The sequence below is a fragment of the Sciurus vulgaris genome (genome assembly GCF_902686455.1).
Source record: "Sciurus vulgaris genome assembly, chromosome: 8".
In the NCBI taxonomy this organism is placed as follows: Eukaryota; Metazoa; Chordata; class Mammalia; order Rodentia; family Sciuridae; genus Sciurus; species Sciurus vulgaris.
The window spans coordinates 78635200-78650384 of NC_136468.1; the positions used below are offsets into that span (position 1 = coordinate 78635200).

Here is a 15185-nt window from a genome sequence, read left to right on the forward strand (position 1 = left end):
TGAGACAGGCTCTTGCTAAGTTGCTGAGGCTGGCTTTGAACTTACCATCCTCCTGCCTCAGCCTCTCGAGTTGCTGGGATTATAGGAGTGTGCCAACACTAGCCTGTTGGTAAGAATTATTTAGAGTTAACATATTCTAAGATATATGTTTAATTATTTTGATTACTTTTTATTTTTCATAATGCATTTGGTGAACCTGTTTGATATCAGCTAAAATTTCATTTAAAATAGTATAACACATAATTAATTAGTATATAAAAGATCTTGTTTCTTATACTTGACCAAAAACCAATATGATTTGGACTTAATTTGTACCTATTTGATTACTAACAAGGTTAAACATGTTTCAGATGCATGTCTGTTATGACTGCTTACATTGGTTTGGAGATTGTCAGCATAATTTGAACACAAATACTAGATAACTTTTATTGACAGATTATATATGTTATCCATTCACACAGGAAATAAAACTTAATGTTTTTCATTTTACCTCATCCAAACAGTTAACACGAACATTCTTACTGGATAAAAGTGTTCCAGCTTCTTGGACAGTACCTGAAAATAAGTTGAAAACTAAGATTATTTACCACTAGAATTAAACATATCAAATAATAAACTTTAAAAGTTTATCTATAAAACTAAGTCCAGTCAGCTTGGGTTGCAAGGAAAAACAGCATTCAGTCACATACTACTTATTCATAAAGTCCAGAGGAATAGATTTATAGAAACTAAAATAGATCATCTTGTTTTTACTTTAACTGACCTTAAATTATGTTAAATTGGCCACATTTTCCTTTTGGCTATCCTACAATAACCACAAAGCATAAGGATTAATACTGAAACAAATCTTATAGAACATCTGATCTAAATTACCATACACAGCTTAAATTCCAGTCAGTGTAATACTTGGAATTTAAAATGCAGTCAGTATTTATATAATTTGTCAGCACTAGGTCTTATGAATTGTTGCATGTTTATAATGGAATGCTTGGTTTGGAAATGCTTAGGTAAAACTCAGCTGTAAAGTCTGGTACCCCACAAAAGTGTTCTATGGTCAATATTCAAACCAGCATGCTGAAAGTGATCAAATTTAAATTTGAAGGTCAGTCCTCAGTGAATTTGGAAACCATTCATAATTCGGCCCATGATTATCAGGTTTTTCCAGTTTTCTGTGAGGTGTAATGGCAGAAGCAAGTGATTGTGGGAGAGAACGTTGAAATTATCATCATTAATACAAGACATCTTCTGCCAAATAATTTCTGGTTTGACTGGAAAGAGAACAAAAAAATTGATGTTCTCAGGGAGGAAGGATGAGATGAGCCTCTTCTCTAAAAGAACATTAACAAATAGGTGTTCTCTGCTTTTCAGAATTATTGTTCGAGAATGTGCTAAATTCTGCTAGTCTTCCAGAGTAAAAGATGGAATACTTAATGAAGATTAGCATGTTCTTTTCCCCCAACCCACCTCACAGACAAGTCCTCTCAGTGTTGCACTCCAACAGAGGAGGAAGAGAAATTCCCCTTGGTATACGAAGACATGGCTCTGTTGGGAAAATGTCAAGAGAATGATCTACATGTCCCTGGAGTATGACAGCAGCTATTTTTGTAAATAGTGCATTTCTGACCCTGAACTCCAACCAAAGACAGTTGGTATCGTTAGCTGAATGCCTGGGGGTTGGAGAGAGAAGGGGGTGCTTTCAAGTTAATAAGCAAATTCTACATTAACCTTATTCATATCTGTGGCTTCTTGTCAGAGACTTTCTCAACCCACTTTAGAGAAGAATTAAAACTGAACAAAAACTCTTGCATACCATTTTCACTTGAGGAAGACATTTCAGCTGAATCCCATTCTCCACTGAGAACTAATGCAGTTGCTTTGGCCAGGAGATGTATATGCAGTGACGAACACTATAGGGATTGTGAGCATGTCAAAGCCTGCTACGTGTCAAGGTGAGAATGGGGATTACAATCAAAATCATTTGGCTCTCGTTAGCAAAGAGTCTGCTAATTCTATAAAATGTTTGCTCAGTAGCCAACAATCCGAGTTAATCTGGTCAGAGAACATTTTTTTTTTTTTAAGTGTAAAGAGACAAAGCAAAAACAAAAACAAAAACCAAAAAACAAACCGTTCTCTTCTGTTAAACTCTCACTCAATACTTCACTTCTGACACCAGATATGTGAAGGTTTTATTTTCCACACACCAATCAATTCTCCAGCAGACAACAATGGGGCGTTCTTCTTGAGTCTGAAGTCTTCCTAAGATAGCTCACAGAACTCAGGGAAAACCTTTGCCTACTAATTTTAAAGAACATTACAAAGGATGCAGCTAAAAAGCTCAATGGAAGAGAAACATAGGGCAAGTGTATCATCCTTCAAGAAAGGGGGAACTTTAGGAGGCTGAAGGAGGATCCCAGTTTGAAGCCAGTCCCAGCAACTTAGTGAGACATGGTCTCAAAGGAAAAAATTAAAATGGACTACAGTCGTCAAGTGCTCCTGGGTTCAACCCCCAGTACCCTCATCCTCCAAAAACAGAAAAGGGTGACAGTAAAACACCATGTCCCTGAATGTTCCCTTTCTGTTTCCAAATACCTACCCAACTTAAGGGAAGAAGTGAGAGCAAGCCTGGGCCAGAATGTCCAGATACATATTATCTTGAAGGACATTGGCTTTCTCAGGCACACTAGAGGCAAGTTAGTGCTCTCTGCTGAAAGCTACTTTCTTGCATGTATGCCAGGACAGTTACTCCTAGGGATGCTTATCACATAAGCAAACTAAGCAAGCTAATGCTGATGTCACTTCTGCAACCTAACACAAAATTCCTCAGTGGTGACTAGTGCAGAACTGAGGGCACTGTATAAAGGATATGTGTCACTCATCCAGCCAAACACCACTGGACAAAATCCACGAGGAACAGAAGCACTACTTGGTGAAGCACTTTGAGGGATGGAGGTACTTTCAGCCTATTGCCACAGAACTCTTCTTAGAGCTGTCACTGATATCTTGTAAGTTTTTCTCAAAAAGTCATGTTTCCCATTCCATCTCTGGGCACTTTCTTTGATCTTTCAGCAACATTACCAATGGCCTGGCACAACTGGGGCTGTGAATGTGACAACAGGGTATATGGAAAGGGGGACAAAACTCTCTTTGGGTGTTCCAATTAGCAGTAACCTGGATACTCTCCAAACCTCATAGTTAGCAATACATGTAGAGGCTTCAACACAGAGACGTAATCTATAATTGACTCAATCTTCAGCCCCTCTGCCCTTCCTGGAGGATGGCAAGAGGACAAAACTAAAAGATTCTAATCAGGGCTTGGGCTCTAGTGACGAGCCCCATTCTTAAGCTATCTAGGAGACCACCAAGAGGCAACTTATTATAACAAAAGATGCTCCTGTGTCCCCAGATATTAAAAGACATTAACAAGTGTTTTCAGGAACCAGGGTCAAAGAACAAATGTTACAGCAAAAGATGCACTAGAACTCCTGTTATTTAGGAGTTTCTGAGAGTTTTAGAAACTGTGTCAGGAACTGAAGGCAGAGAGCAAATACGTATTTATTATATCACAAATGCATGTGCCTGCATACACACAAACACACACATATATGCCATTCAATAAGCTAAGGAGTTAGCCTTTTGAAATGCAAGGACCAGGATGAGAAAATTTCTGAAATAGTTTGGGCTTCTATGGAATAAAAACAGGTTTTGGAAAATGGATGAGCAACAGTATCTCAAGAAGAAAAACTTGTGATGGCTTTTGAATTGGTGTTTATAATTTAATGATAGTAGAAGAAACCATAGACAGTCCAGAATAGTATAGAAGTGCGAAAAACATGGCTTATATGGAGGTTTTACTTTATTCATTCCTTAGTGCCCATAGTACATCTCAAACAATATTTTTCAATGAAGTTTGAAAGATAAACTGATATAGTCTGAGACAGAAATGTGTTAAATATGATATAACAAACTCTTAAGGTGTGGAGATACATCACTGAAAGAAGAGATGTGATAAAGCCAAAATGTACCTTCACTGGAGAAAAAAATTAACAGATCTAATTTCTTTTGCTATTTTAAATAAAAATTCACTTTTATGTTAAAAAAATTAACATATCTAAACTAATGAAAGTAATATTAATGATTTGTTTCCCTTCTGAGGAGTTCTCTAGGTTGCTCAAACCAAAGAAAACACAACACAACACAACATGCTTCATTGAAGTGAAACTGTTCAATTTATCTGAATAAATCAGCATTTCAGCAGGGAAGAGGTGGTGTAAGGAGTTACATTTTCTGTTATTGTGTTCTCTTCCTCCATACTACTGCCCTTTCAGGACTACTGTGAAATTCAACATGACCTACAAAACCCTCAGATTCTTCATAGATGAAACAAAGATAGTAGTATCCATCCCACAGGATTCTGAAGAGGACTAAGGGTTTTCCCCAATGTAGGTAAGCTGTAAGCCTTTGCTGTGTATTAGCTGCTCTTTTTATTTCATATTCAGAGCAACACAATATAATTCATGGTTACATTTCTAATATCTAGAGACAGTAGCTCATTACTGAAGATAATCAGATATAGCCAAAGCAAACAAAAAGGGAGCAACAAACCTGTGACATTCTGTTGCCAGAAGTCCATCACCAGAAAATCATGAGATTCAGGCATGTATTTTTCTTTTCTTTTTTTTTTTTTTTTTTTTTTGCAGTGCTGGGGATTAAACCCAGAGCTTCACACATGCTGGATGTTCAGTCTACCGCTGAGCTACACCCTCAGCCCTTAGGTAGGTATATATCTGAATAATTATTTTAGTGAAATCCCCAAAAATGGACATTGTAAGGAATCTACACCTGAGTGAATGATTTAAAAACTATTTGGCATGTTACTTGCTATAATGTTTATATATAAATAAAGTTATATAAAAACATTTAAAGTGCCTTAATTTAAGAACATACAGATCTTGATATAATCACAGATATAAAGTTATAAATATATTTCTATAGACTGTCATGTGTATTTGCAATAGTGGATTTGCGTGAAGTCTCTAAAAGTTCTCCTACTTCATTTTCCTTGTCTATAAAGAAGAGATTACCATATTTACCATAGCAACAGGTAGCAGTGCTTTAAATGTTTTACCTATACAGATTCATCTCATTCTAAGCACAATGTTGTGAGGGAGGTACTGCTATTATTTTCATTTTTCACATGGAAAACTTGGAACTTAGGAAAAATAACTTTCACACGGCCACATCAGTAGTAAATGATTGATTCAAAACCAGACCACATGGCTAACCACCACCCCAAGTGGAATCTCAAAATGTAATAGTTTAAAACTAATTTCTAGCTCATCAAGATTAAATGCATTAATAAATGCACAGAGCTTAGAATTATGCCTTGCTTGTAATAACATTCAATCAATACTGCCTATAGTTGTTATCTTCTAGTATCTCCCATTACGCTTCTTGAGAGGGCAGGAATCACCCACAGACCTTCATTTATGAATAAATGAACAAACTAAATTCACTTCCACTCTTTTCTCATTGATATGGGCCAATAAAAGTGATGAAACATAGCATCCTGCACTCATGCAACTTGATCCATAATGTGATTCCAGAAACATCACAGTACATGAATTCTGTTCTACATAATCTTCAGAATAATAACTGGTGGACCTCTCAGACTTTATCCAAGAATACCCTCCTCCTCTTTGAGAGACCTAGTTTATAAAACTGCTCACTATTTTTCACTTTCAACAGAGTATGTGATAGTTCTGGCCTGTTTAAAATTCTCATCCTGGTGGACTGCAAGTTGATCTTCTGTCCCCCCCCCCCACACTTTTTTTTTTTGGCCCAGCAAAAAAATCTGGTACACCCCTGGAATTCACGTTTCCTGAACTGAATCCCTCAGACACCAAAGAGAGGGAGAGATTACTCAGAGACAGGCAGAACAGAAAGACTGCAATGCCAAATAGGTCATCCAGAACTGTGCAGTACCAACAATAACAACCCAACCCGAAGTTCCACAACTCTGGCAAAGAACACAAGATAAATCTAGCTGCAACTTACTTGGAAATGTTGAGATAAAATGAAATGGGCTCAGCCCATCATCACCTGTTGAGTTTAAACCCATTTTCTTTTCTTCTTTATGTCCGGGCTTTCCTTATTGTTACGAAGAATAAATAGACCTTATTCTCTGAGATTTCACATTTTAAGTGGCTATTTAGAAGATGGGAAATTGGGGGGCCTTATGCTGCAATGCTGGGCCTTTCTGCCATTCGAGGGCAGACGTGGCTTTCTAATTCCTGAATTTAAAGCACCACATTAATCATGCCGACAGTCCCACGCATCCTCATCCCATAGCTCTGACAGTGCAGGAGAAGCACGCGGTCGTGCGGTTACCTGCCAGGTAACGGGATTCGGCAGGGAACTCCTCTGGGACGTCCACTCTAGGGACTGAGGCCAAAACATGGCTTCTGGCTGATCCCGGTGGCTCCCTTTCTACAACCTCGAGCAGCGGAAGTGGGACATGCGTAGGGAGGGTGGAAGCAAAAGTGCTGAGGAGCGGGATTAGAAGACCCCAGAGGTGCAACACTGGCAGAAGGGTGATATTGAAGTCTTGACAATTTCCTCGCCTTTCTGCATGATCTTGCGGCGGCCGGGGCTTCTGGAAGCAAGCCAGGGAGGCCCTGGATGCGGGGACCTCAATACAGCAAATTACGGACCTAGTTCTGTGCCCCTGTAAGAACTCCCATCTGTAGTAGGTCCCACCACTCTCCAAGAGGGGGCGGGGACTAGCAAGGGATCCAGATCACTAGGCCTCCGGAAGTCGAAAGGGCCCTTCAGACGCCCGCCTAAGAACCTGAAACTACCAGGCCACTGTGGACAAGACGAACTGTGGTTAAAATCACCTGAGGAATTTTGAAGAACATGCACGCTGGGGCCCTCGCCCCGGGGAGGCTTCATTATGGTCTGAGGTGGGCAGTGGCAATCTGTACGTTCCCAAAAGCTGATTTAGAGGACGCTCTTCTGCAAACCTCCTTTCCTGTACCAGCAGTGCTTCTGCTTCCCTTACCTTCGCCCCCGCAACGCTTTTCCTCCGGCCCCAGGCTGCCAATTTCACAGAATCGCAGAAAAGGGTCACCCGGACCAGGGACGCCCCCGGGGTCCAGCCACTTCCCGCGGCCAGGTTGCAGCGCCCAGATCAAAGCCCGACACCCATACCTTTCCCGATAACTTCCAGCAGCTCCTTTTCCTCCTGAGTCAGCTCGCCTTTCTTTATGTGAACCATTGCTCCCGCCAGCTTGAAGATTGGTTTCTTTGGAAGTGTTAAAAAAGAAACGATGTCCCTGTGTTTCAAACGTGAACCGCAAAGACGCAACTTGAGACCTGGACACAGTAGCCAACCGCGGAAGCGCTAGACTTCTCTGGCTCCCACAGGCTGGCGGGCTAGGGGCGAGCTTGGGCGAGCCGGGAGGGCGGTCTCCGCAGATCCAGCTGCAGTCACCGCCCCCCGCGCGTCATTGGCCCGGCCAGAAGGAGGAGCAGCAATAGGCAGCATTAAGAGATCTCAATTGGAGCAGCCTAGGAGGGAAAATCCAAGTGGAAAAAACTAGAGGGGGATATTAAATTCGCCTTACACATTCCACACCTACATCACGTCTGGTTCACTTATTTGGGGATAAGCATATTTAACATTTTGTATTTGTCATTCTCTGTCCGACATTAGCTTCCTGGGGTGCGCAAAGGTCTCCAGCTCTCGCTTCAATCTCAAGAAAACCCCGGGAGTGGCGCTATCCCGGCGCGGGGCGGGCTCGGAGGCGGGGGCGGTGCGGGAGGCGGAGCTTCACCAGGTTCCGTGTGTCTATGTCAATGTGTCTGTCCTTCACTCCTCCATTGTCTGCCGCCGCCACTGCAGCTGCAGGAATCGCCGCAGCCCCCAGCCTCGCGCGTCGTCGCTACCTCCTCGGACAGGTAAGAGGAAACCCGGATGGGACCGGGAGACCCAGCAGGATTGTGGGAGCCGTGGCTGCCACCGCGTCGGGGGCTTCTACCCGGCCAGACCAGGCAGGGAAGAAGCATGTGCCTCCTGGGGTGGCTTCCTGCCTTTAGGTGAAGAAGCCCCGATTCCACCCCAACATCGCCACGTATATCATGTATCAGTGCCCGGGAATGGAGACCCCCCCCGACTCGCCACGTTTGGCAGCCCCAGGAGACCCTATGAGCACGAGCGGGCGGGGGCCGACCACGCGGTGAGAAGTGGCGGGTGCACATGGTCTCGTGCGTGGCACCGCCAGATGCGACCCCAGGGGAGGCGGGGACTGGGGCTCTGGGCGAGAGATGAGGAGTGGAGCTCCTTTTTGCGAGCGAGATGAGCTCATGGTGAACGACTCGGAGAAGGTAGTTTTCTTTTGGCAAACCTCCCCCTCCTACTACTTGTCATCTCCTTTTGGCCTCTGTGGAAGCTGTAGGAGAAAACCGCACTTGATCACCCTGTGGTGCCTATTAAGGATGTTTGGAAGCAATTTACACTTCCACTAATACTAGGTTTATAAGAGACAACCTGGAGGAGAGGGAAGGAAGGGCCTCTTCACTCTTCTAGAGTTCCCAGTCTCTTTGTAACTCAGATTTTGAGATTTATGGAACTAGGGAGGGGAGGGTGGAGAGGGCGGAGATTAAATTGGTGTTGCTGTCTATATATAGCCTTAGATTAGCCTCTTAATCCAAACTTCATTCAACTGTAATAATGTAGCCCGAGTTTCCCCATAGGTAAATAGTGGGTATATAAAAGTGTGTACTCTCTTGTGGCTTAGAAGAAACAGGACTTGCTTTCTAAAATATGTTGTCAGTAATTCCTCCAAGGTGCATATCCATAATGTATTTACAGCATCAACGAAAGCTTCTTTAAAAATTACTGTTTGCAGTTTTACTGTTGTTTCTCTACAGGCTAGTATTGATGTTTCTCTCAAGACCCATCTGTGTCAGAGAGAAGTATTTGAATAATTATGTAGATGGTTTTTGCTAAGCATCCCCAGGACCACTTTTTCTTCCCACAGTGCCATATATAAAGTGAAATGCATTTTCCTCTAGCCTTATGTCTTCATTGTGCTTAAAGCATTTACTAACTCTTTTGAAATCCAGGGAAGATGTTCATCATTATTTCTTACCTTTAACAAAAATTTTCTCAACTCCTGCTACACCCCTCCACCAAGGCTTCAGCTTTTGGGGGAAGAGGGTAGATGTGGGCCAGAATATCTCACATAAAAATGGTTTGAAATTATTCATCTCCATTTATAACAAAGAAACTTTTGTTTGATGATGCTTTAATAATGATGTGGCTGTTCAAACAAGTAGCATAGCTTTTGAGAGAGACCAGTCTTTTGTAACACTCAGAATGCTTTACTGCCACAGTTACAATCAATTTATAATGTATCCTGCCAAAGAAACCCAGGGACCTAAGAAAATGCTTGAGGGGTAACCTCAACATGTGACATAATATCTTACCAGCAGATGCATAGGCAGAATTGGGTGCTTCCCTGCCAGTATTTCCATCTCTTGTGCCAAATCTGGGCCATGGTTACTTGAAGGTCACACCTGTTTGTCTTGCTGGGGTTGTCAGTTCCTCGAGGATACCAATTTATTATCTATTTTCTTGGTGTTTTATGATACCTGGTTAATCTGTGAATAATGACTTCTGTCAATTTTAGAGTCAATAAAATTTAAAGACAAAGAAAAACTAACATCCACCTAGAATGCAGATAAATTGCATGTGCAGTTTAAATTTCTAGAAACTGATACCTAATGGAGAATCTTCATCAGATAGATCAAGTTAATTAACTTTATGTAATATGAATAATTAGTGTAGGGATAGGATTGAATAATGAGCATATTATTAAAATGTTTTCATATCAAAGAAGTATTTTGATAATAAAATTGCTATTCAATATTGAGTATTTCGTCTATCCTAGTTATTCTACCAGATGATTTGCATAGAATTATTTTTTTCATTGTTGTAACAACCAAGGAATTAGCCAGTATAATCTCTTTATGCAAATAAGAAAACAAATTAAGGTAAGTTTTTTTGCTCATAACCCCATAGTTAAAAAGTGTCAAAGCCAGAATTGGAACCCAGTTGGTTGGTCTATCTCTAAAACTTTTTTCTTTTCATTATTCTTTATGGGCCTGCAAGAACAGGGACATTATATATTTTTCGACTAGCTAATAGTTAGTAAATCCATGTAGTTCAACATGCAAAGGTACAGAAGTCTTCCTCCAACCTCTTCCCCCAGTTTCTTTTCCATTATGTACTACTAATGGGAATGAGTATGTGTGTGTGTGTCTTCTTTCTGAAATATAGCATATATGTGTATTTCTACTACTCTTTTTCTTTTTCTTTATTTTTTTCACCCAGAATTGGGAATATATTAATAGACCATTGTTTAATGGAATTTGTATGGTGCTCTCTTCCATATCTGTCTCTACCTTTTTAAAAACAATCATTTCTGAAATATTCTTCTGTATCCTCTCATCTCCTTTTCTACTACTACTGCCTTAGACTTCTCTTGGCCTATTCTAGTGAGTTCTCAAATAGCCTGCATTTTTCTCACTTCTACCCATCCTCCTAATTCAAGGAACTCTCAGTTCAACAAATATTGAATACCTACCATGCTGTTATTGTCTCTCCATCAACCACAAAACAGGACTCCATCTTGTGGTCCCAACAAGCATTTCCAGTCAACCAGACCCTCCCATATTGCCCTGAGGTCACCACACTGCTGGTTCCCTAACCTGCCGGTAATTTCCACCCCTTTGTTCCTGCTTTTCTCTTCCGGGAATCACCTCCCTTCTTTCTTCACCCAGTCTCTTCTCCCCAGATCTGATGAACTCTTCACCTCTCAAGACATGACTTAAATATGTTGTTTGCTCCAACTTCATATTCACTTCTCCCACCCTGTTCAGTGAGGGGAGTACAGAACATGTGAAACACATTATTCATGTCTCTGAGCAAGTAGGCAAGGAAAATCTTTGCACAAAGATGGCATTGACAAGCATCATAGTAGCTGGTACTATTATTGGTGTTCTCTGATTCTTTCCCATCTTCTTGCAGACCCCAGGAAGCCCCGCCCCTTACCCTCCTCTGAATTACCTTCATTACTTCTGGATATGGATCCACATAAAAATATGTAAAGCTAGCACCACTCTTATCACATTCTATTATAGCTTATATTAATTTGTTTGGCCCCTTCCTGTTCTATGCTATAAATTAACTAGGTCAAATTCATCTTTGTTTCTCAAGATATAACCCAGTAACTTGCTCAGTAAATGCTGAGTTGAATTCATTTGATCTCTAAGTTATTTTAGGTGGATTTGTTTCCCCACTTGACTAATCCTTCCTGGCAATGTGAGATGATGTGGCACTGAGCACATATAACCATAACCAGGGGCAGAAAGTCTTTAAATGCTTTGAGTCTCAAGCTTCTTGACATTCGAGTGAATGCTGTCAACCAAGAAAAGAAAAATTGTTCATAAGCACATATTAGAAATTTCTCATTCCATTCCTGGATTCCTCCATTCAAGAGTCTGATCTCCAGCTCCACTTTAAGAGGACCCTGTGTCCTTTATATTGCAGTACACAGCTCATTTTTTGAGTTTTGATTGTCTTTCAGATACTGTTTGCCTTGACATTGTCTTAGACTTATACTGAGAGTATATCTTAATTGATACTTGATATTCAGGAATTTTAATTGTTTTTATGTTTGGAATAATGTTGTGGTTATTTTCAAAACATTCCTATCTTTCAGAGAAATGTTCTGAATTATTTAAGGGGGGGATGGTATGACATCTGGGATTTGCTTTAATGTAATTCTGTGACAGGGGAAAGGGACTGAGTGAGGTTATAAATGAGATAAAATTAACTATGCTGTTAGTGTTTGAAGCTGGACGATGACTACATTATACTGTTTCCTTTTCTGTGGATATGTTTGAAATTTTCCATATCAAAGGTTTTAAAGGGAAAATTTGGAAGCAAAACAGCCCCTAAGAAATTGTTTTGTTTTTTTTTTTTCACACAACATGAACTACTATGAATGCAAATGTCATTTCTGTATGATTGGAGTTTGACTTATGCAATTATTCATTTAAGTACTAAAACAATTACTCTTAAATCTGCAAAGGACTGTTTTGTGAACATTTCCATAAGCAAATCACATCACATTTTAAACTTCTCAACAGAACTAGAAGGTAGGTGGCATCACTCAGTGCTTGTTTCACAGTTTTATGAGTATCTTGCTGGCAGTTCATCTCCATCTTTTTTGGAAACCAATGAAGTAATTTTGCAGGCAAATCAGAAGGGGTGCAAATATATTTAGCTTAACGAAGAATTGAAATGTGAATGAAGTAGAGATAACTGATTCTCTTCTGTGTCTTCTAAAGCAACTTCAGAAAGTATTCCCAAAAAAGAAATATGAAAACTGTTGTGAGCAGTATCAGCATTGTTAGGATAAGTATGTTAATATTGAAAAATCAGGGCCAGAGGACAGGGTGTGCCTGCTAGTTTCTTACTCAGGGTTTGCGTAACTGAACACTAGCTTAGACATCTTCTTTCTGCTTCTTTTAACTTTGTAGTTTGTTTCCTGGTGTTCAAATATCTTTGTGGGCCTGGTTTGTGGCTCAGTGGTAGAGTACTTCCCTATCATGTGTGAGGCCCTGGGTTCAATCCCCAGTACCAGGAGGGGAAAATTTTGCTTTATATTTTGGATATGTTTATTATTATTATTATATTATTATTATCATTACTTTATGGTGCTGGGGATTGAACCCAGGACTCCGTGCCTGTGAGGTAAGCATTGTACAAACTGAGCTATATCCCTATCCCAGTATTATTTTTTATCATGTCTTCACACACATTATTTGAAGGGTTTTTAGAGATCACTTAATTACTATAAAATCTACCAATATTAATAGTTCATACACAAGAATGCTTTCCATTCTTCGCTCACTCTGGTGTTTGTGTATTGAGGCCACAGATCTCTTCAGCAAGTATCCTTTGGGCAGTTAGGTGCCAAGTGGAATGATTTGGCCTGTTCCAAATTTGGCATGTGTTGAGTCAAGAGTGCCAAAAATGCTCAGATAGTCATATTTGTAAACTATCTGCATTGAAAATAAGGTTTAGGTAGCTCACCGAATGAACCGTTCTTTGTTAAATGCCAGAGAGACAATATTCTCTTTATTCTTTCTTGGATTTTAGCATTGGGTACTTCCTTTGATTTTGTTGTATGTATGTCAAAAACAAAGGAAATATGATGATGTAGATAAGATTAATGTCCCATATTAATATTAAGGATTTTGTAGTCCTTTGGCTATCTTTAATTTTCTTAATTCTAGAAATATTATTTTAGTAGGAAAACAATCAATTTGTGTAAGATGGAAAATTAGAGTTTCTCTTCATATGTCAACTTATTTTTATACTAGATGAAGACTTTTAAAAAATAATTATTAGATGTACCTGTTATTTTTGAGAACTTCAAATATATCTCAAGAAAAGCCCCAGGGCAGAGGAAATAAGGGTACTAGGACTTAGCCACTGTAGAGAACATATCATAAGATCCTATGGGGTATGTAGTGTTGCAATTCTCCTGTCATCCTTTTTCTGTAATCACAAAAGGACTTTAATGCTTTTCACACTCATCTGGACAGCTTTCTAGATTTATGGTCATTTCTAATGAAAAAAAGAGCATGACATATGTTTTTCTCAGTGTACAGAGTAATAGAATGGGGCCATTATAAACAGGAAAGGGAACCCCAAGTTGATGGTGCAGAGGAAACTGCTGGCTGAAGGAAGAGGATGTAGGGTTGGTGTTTGGAAGGCTAAAATTGTTTTTTGCTAGAGTTGATTTCTACAGGAAACAATTTAGAAACTAGATTTTATAGTGTTACAGAAATCATGGTGCCATAAATTTCCTAATATTAGTATGTTCCTAAGAGGCAGTATTTTTGTTAAATCCTCTCTCTAAAGATAAGTGGTTGTTTTCCTTAATAGATCTCTGTGGAACCGGATGTGGCAGCACACACATATAATCCCAGACACTCAGGAGGCTGAGGCAGGAGGATCACAAGTTCAAAGCCAGCCTCAGCAACCTAGTTAGGCCCTAAGCAACTTAGTAAGACCCTGTCCCAAAATAAAAAAATGAAAAGGACTGGAGATATGACTCAGTGGTTAAGTGCCCCTGGGTTCAATCTCTGGTACCAAAATAAAAATGATGAACTCTATGGAGAGCTGTTTGGCATTTTGGAGGTAACACATGCTAATTCAATTTATCTAAGTGCTGAACTAGGCTTTAAATTAATATTTATGTTCTACTCTATCTAATTCTAGACTATAAAAATCTCTGAGGCAAATAATGAAAAAACTGCCTTCAGGAATCATATAAATAACTTGCCAAGACATGGCAACAACTTTGGTTCTTTGGAAGGTGCATTGAGTAGAAACAGTTGATCGACTCTGGCCCATACTCTTCTATCCATTTAAGGTCCAGATGAGCAAGGATCTTTGTGCTTTGATGCTTTGTGCTTTGTACTTTGATCTTCACTGTATCACCACTTCTAAAGTGAAATGTATGCCCTCAGCCAAGTGGTTTGTCATCTCCGTACCTTATCTTGGAGTTAGCTGAGACCAGTGTTTAGAGCCATGGTTTTCAAAGTGTTCCATTCCTCATAGATGTCAATTATAATTTAAAAAGGAAAAAAAAAAAACAGTATTATTAAAACATTAATAAACACAACTGAACTACAACTCAAATTTACGACGACATAATGTATGATCATTAGTTTTTTTTTTTTTTTTTTGTCAGTGCTTGGAACTAAAGCTCCACCTGCTAGAAAGCAAGCATCATGAAACCTATCTGATATGCTGATCTGCTCCCTATTGTCTTCCTATCAACTAAGCACCAGACCTGGTTGTGTATTTGGCAAACAAGTCAATGAATGATTCTCTATGTGTTTGAACCTTGTCGAAAAGTGCAGTTGAGAGAGTTTGTGTTGCAGTGGTCTCCCCACCTCCTTTTTAATTAGAATTTGTGTGGTCTACTTCTATACAATTCTATCAGGGAATGTTGTCCAATATCATAGGTATGCTGTGTCTTATCTAGTTCATGTTCTCACTCTGTAATAGGCTTGTGTGTAGTTTGTGTGTGTGTGTGAGT

At 39.8% G+C, this 15185-nt stretch overlaps 2 protein-coding genes across 3 annotated transcripts in view; one reads left to right on the forward strand and one right to left on the reverse strand.

Annotated features, from left to right (window-relative positions):
- ANKMY2 (ankyrin repeat and MYND domain containing 2) overlaps positions 1 to 7470 on the reverse strand; it is a 32609-nt gene extending 25139 nt beyond the window's left edge. The window contains exons 1-2 of the mRNA XM_079151908.1: positions 7210 to 7470; positions 491 to 555 (exon numbers count right to left, since the gene is read on the reverse strand). Of these exons, the coding sequence (XP_079008034.1) occupies positions 491 to 555; positions 7210 to 7276 (132 nt within the window). The 5' untranslated portion in view covers positions 7277 to 7470. The remainder of the gene's footprint in view (positions 1 to 490; positions 556 to 7209) is intronic.
- BZW2 (basic leucine zipper and W2 domains 2) overlaps positions 5001 to 15185 on the forward strand; it is a 58469-nt gene continuing 48284 nt past the window's right edge. Inside the window, exons 1-2 of one of the 2 annotated variants that reach the window (XM_079151911.1) lie at positions 5001 to 6962; positions 7904 to 7959. The gene's annotated coding sequence lies outside the window, so the exon portion shown is untranslated. Of the gene's footprint in view, positions 6963 to 7812; positions 7960 to 15185 lie in introns of those variants that run through there. The other variant, XM_079151910.1, reaches the window with a different exon arrangement.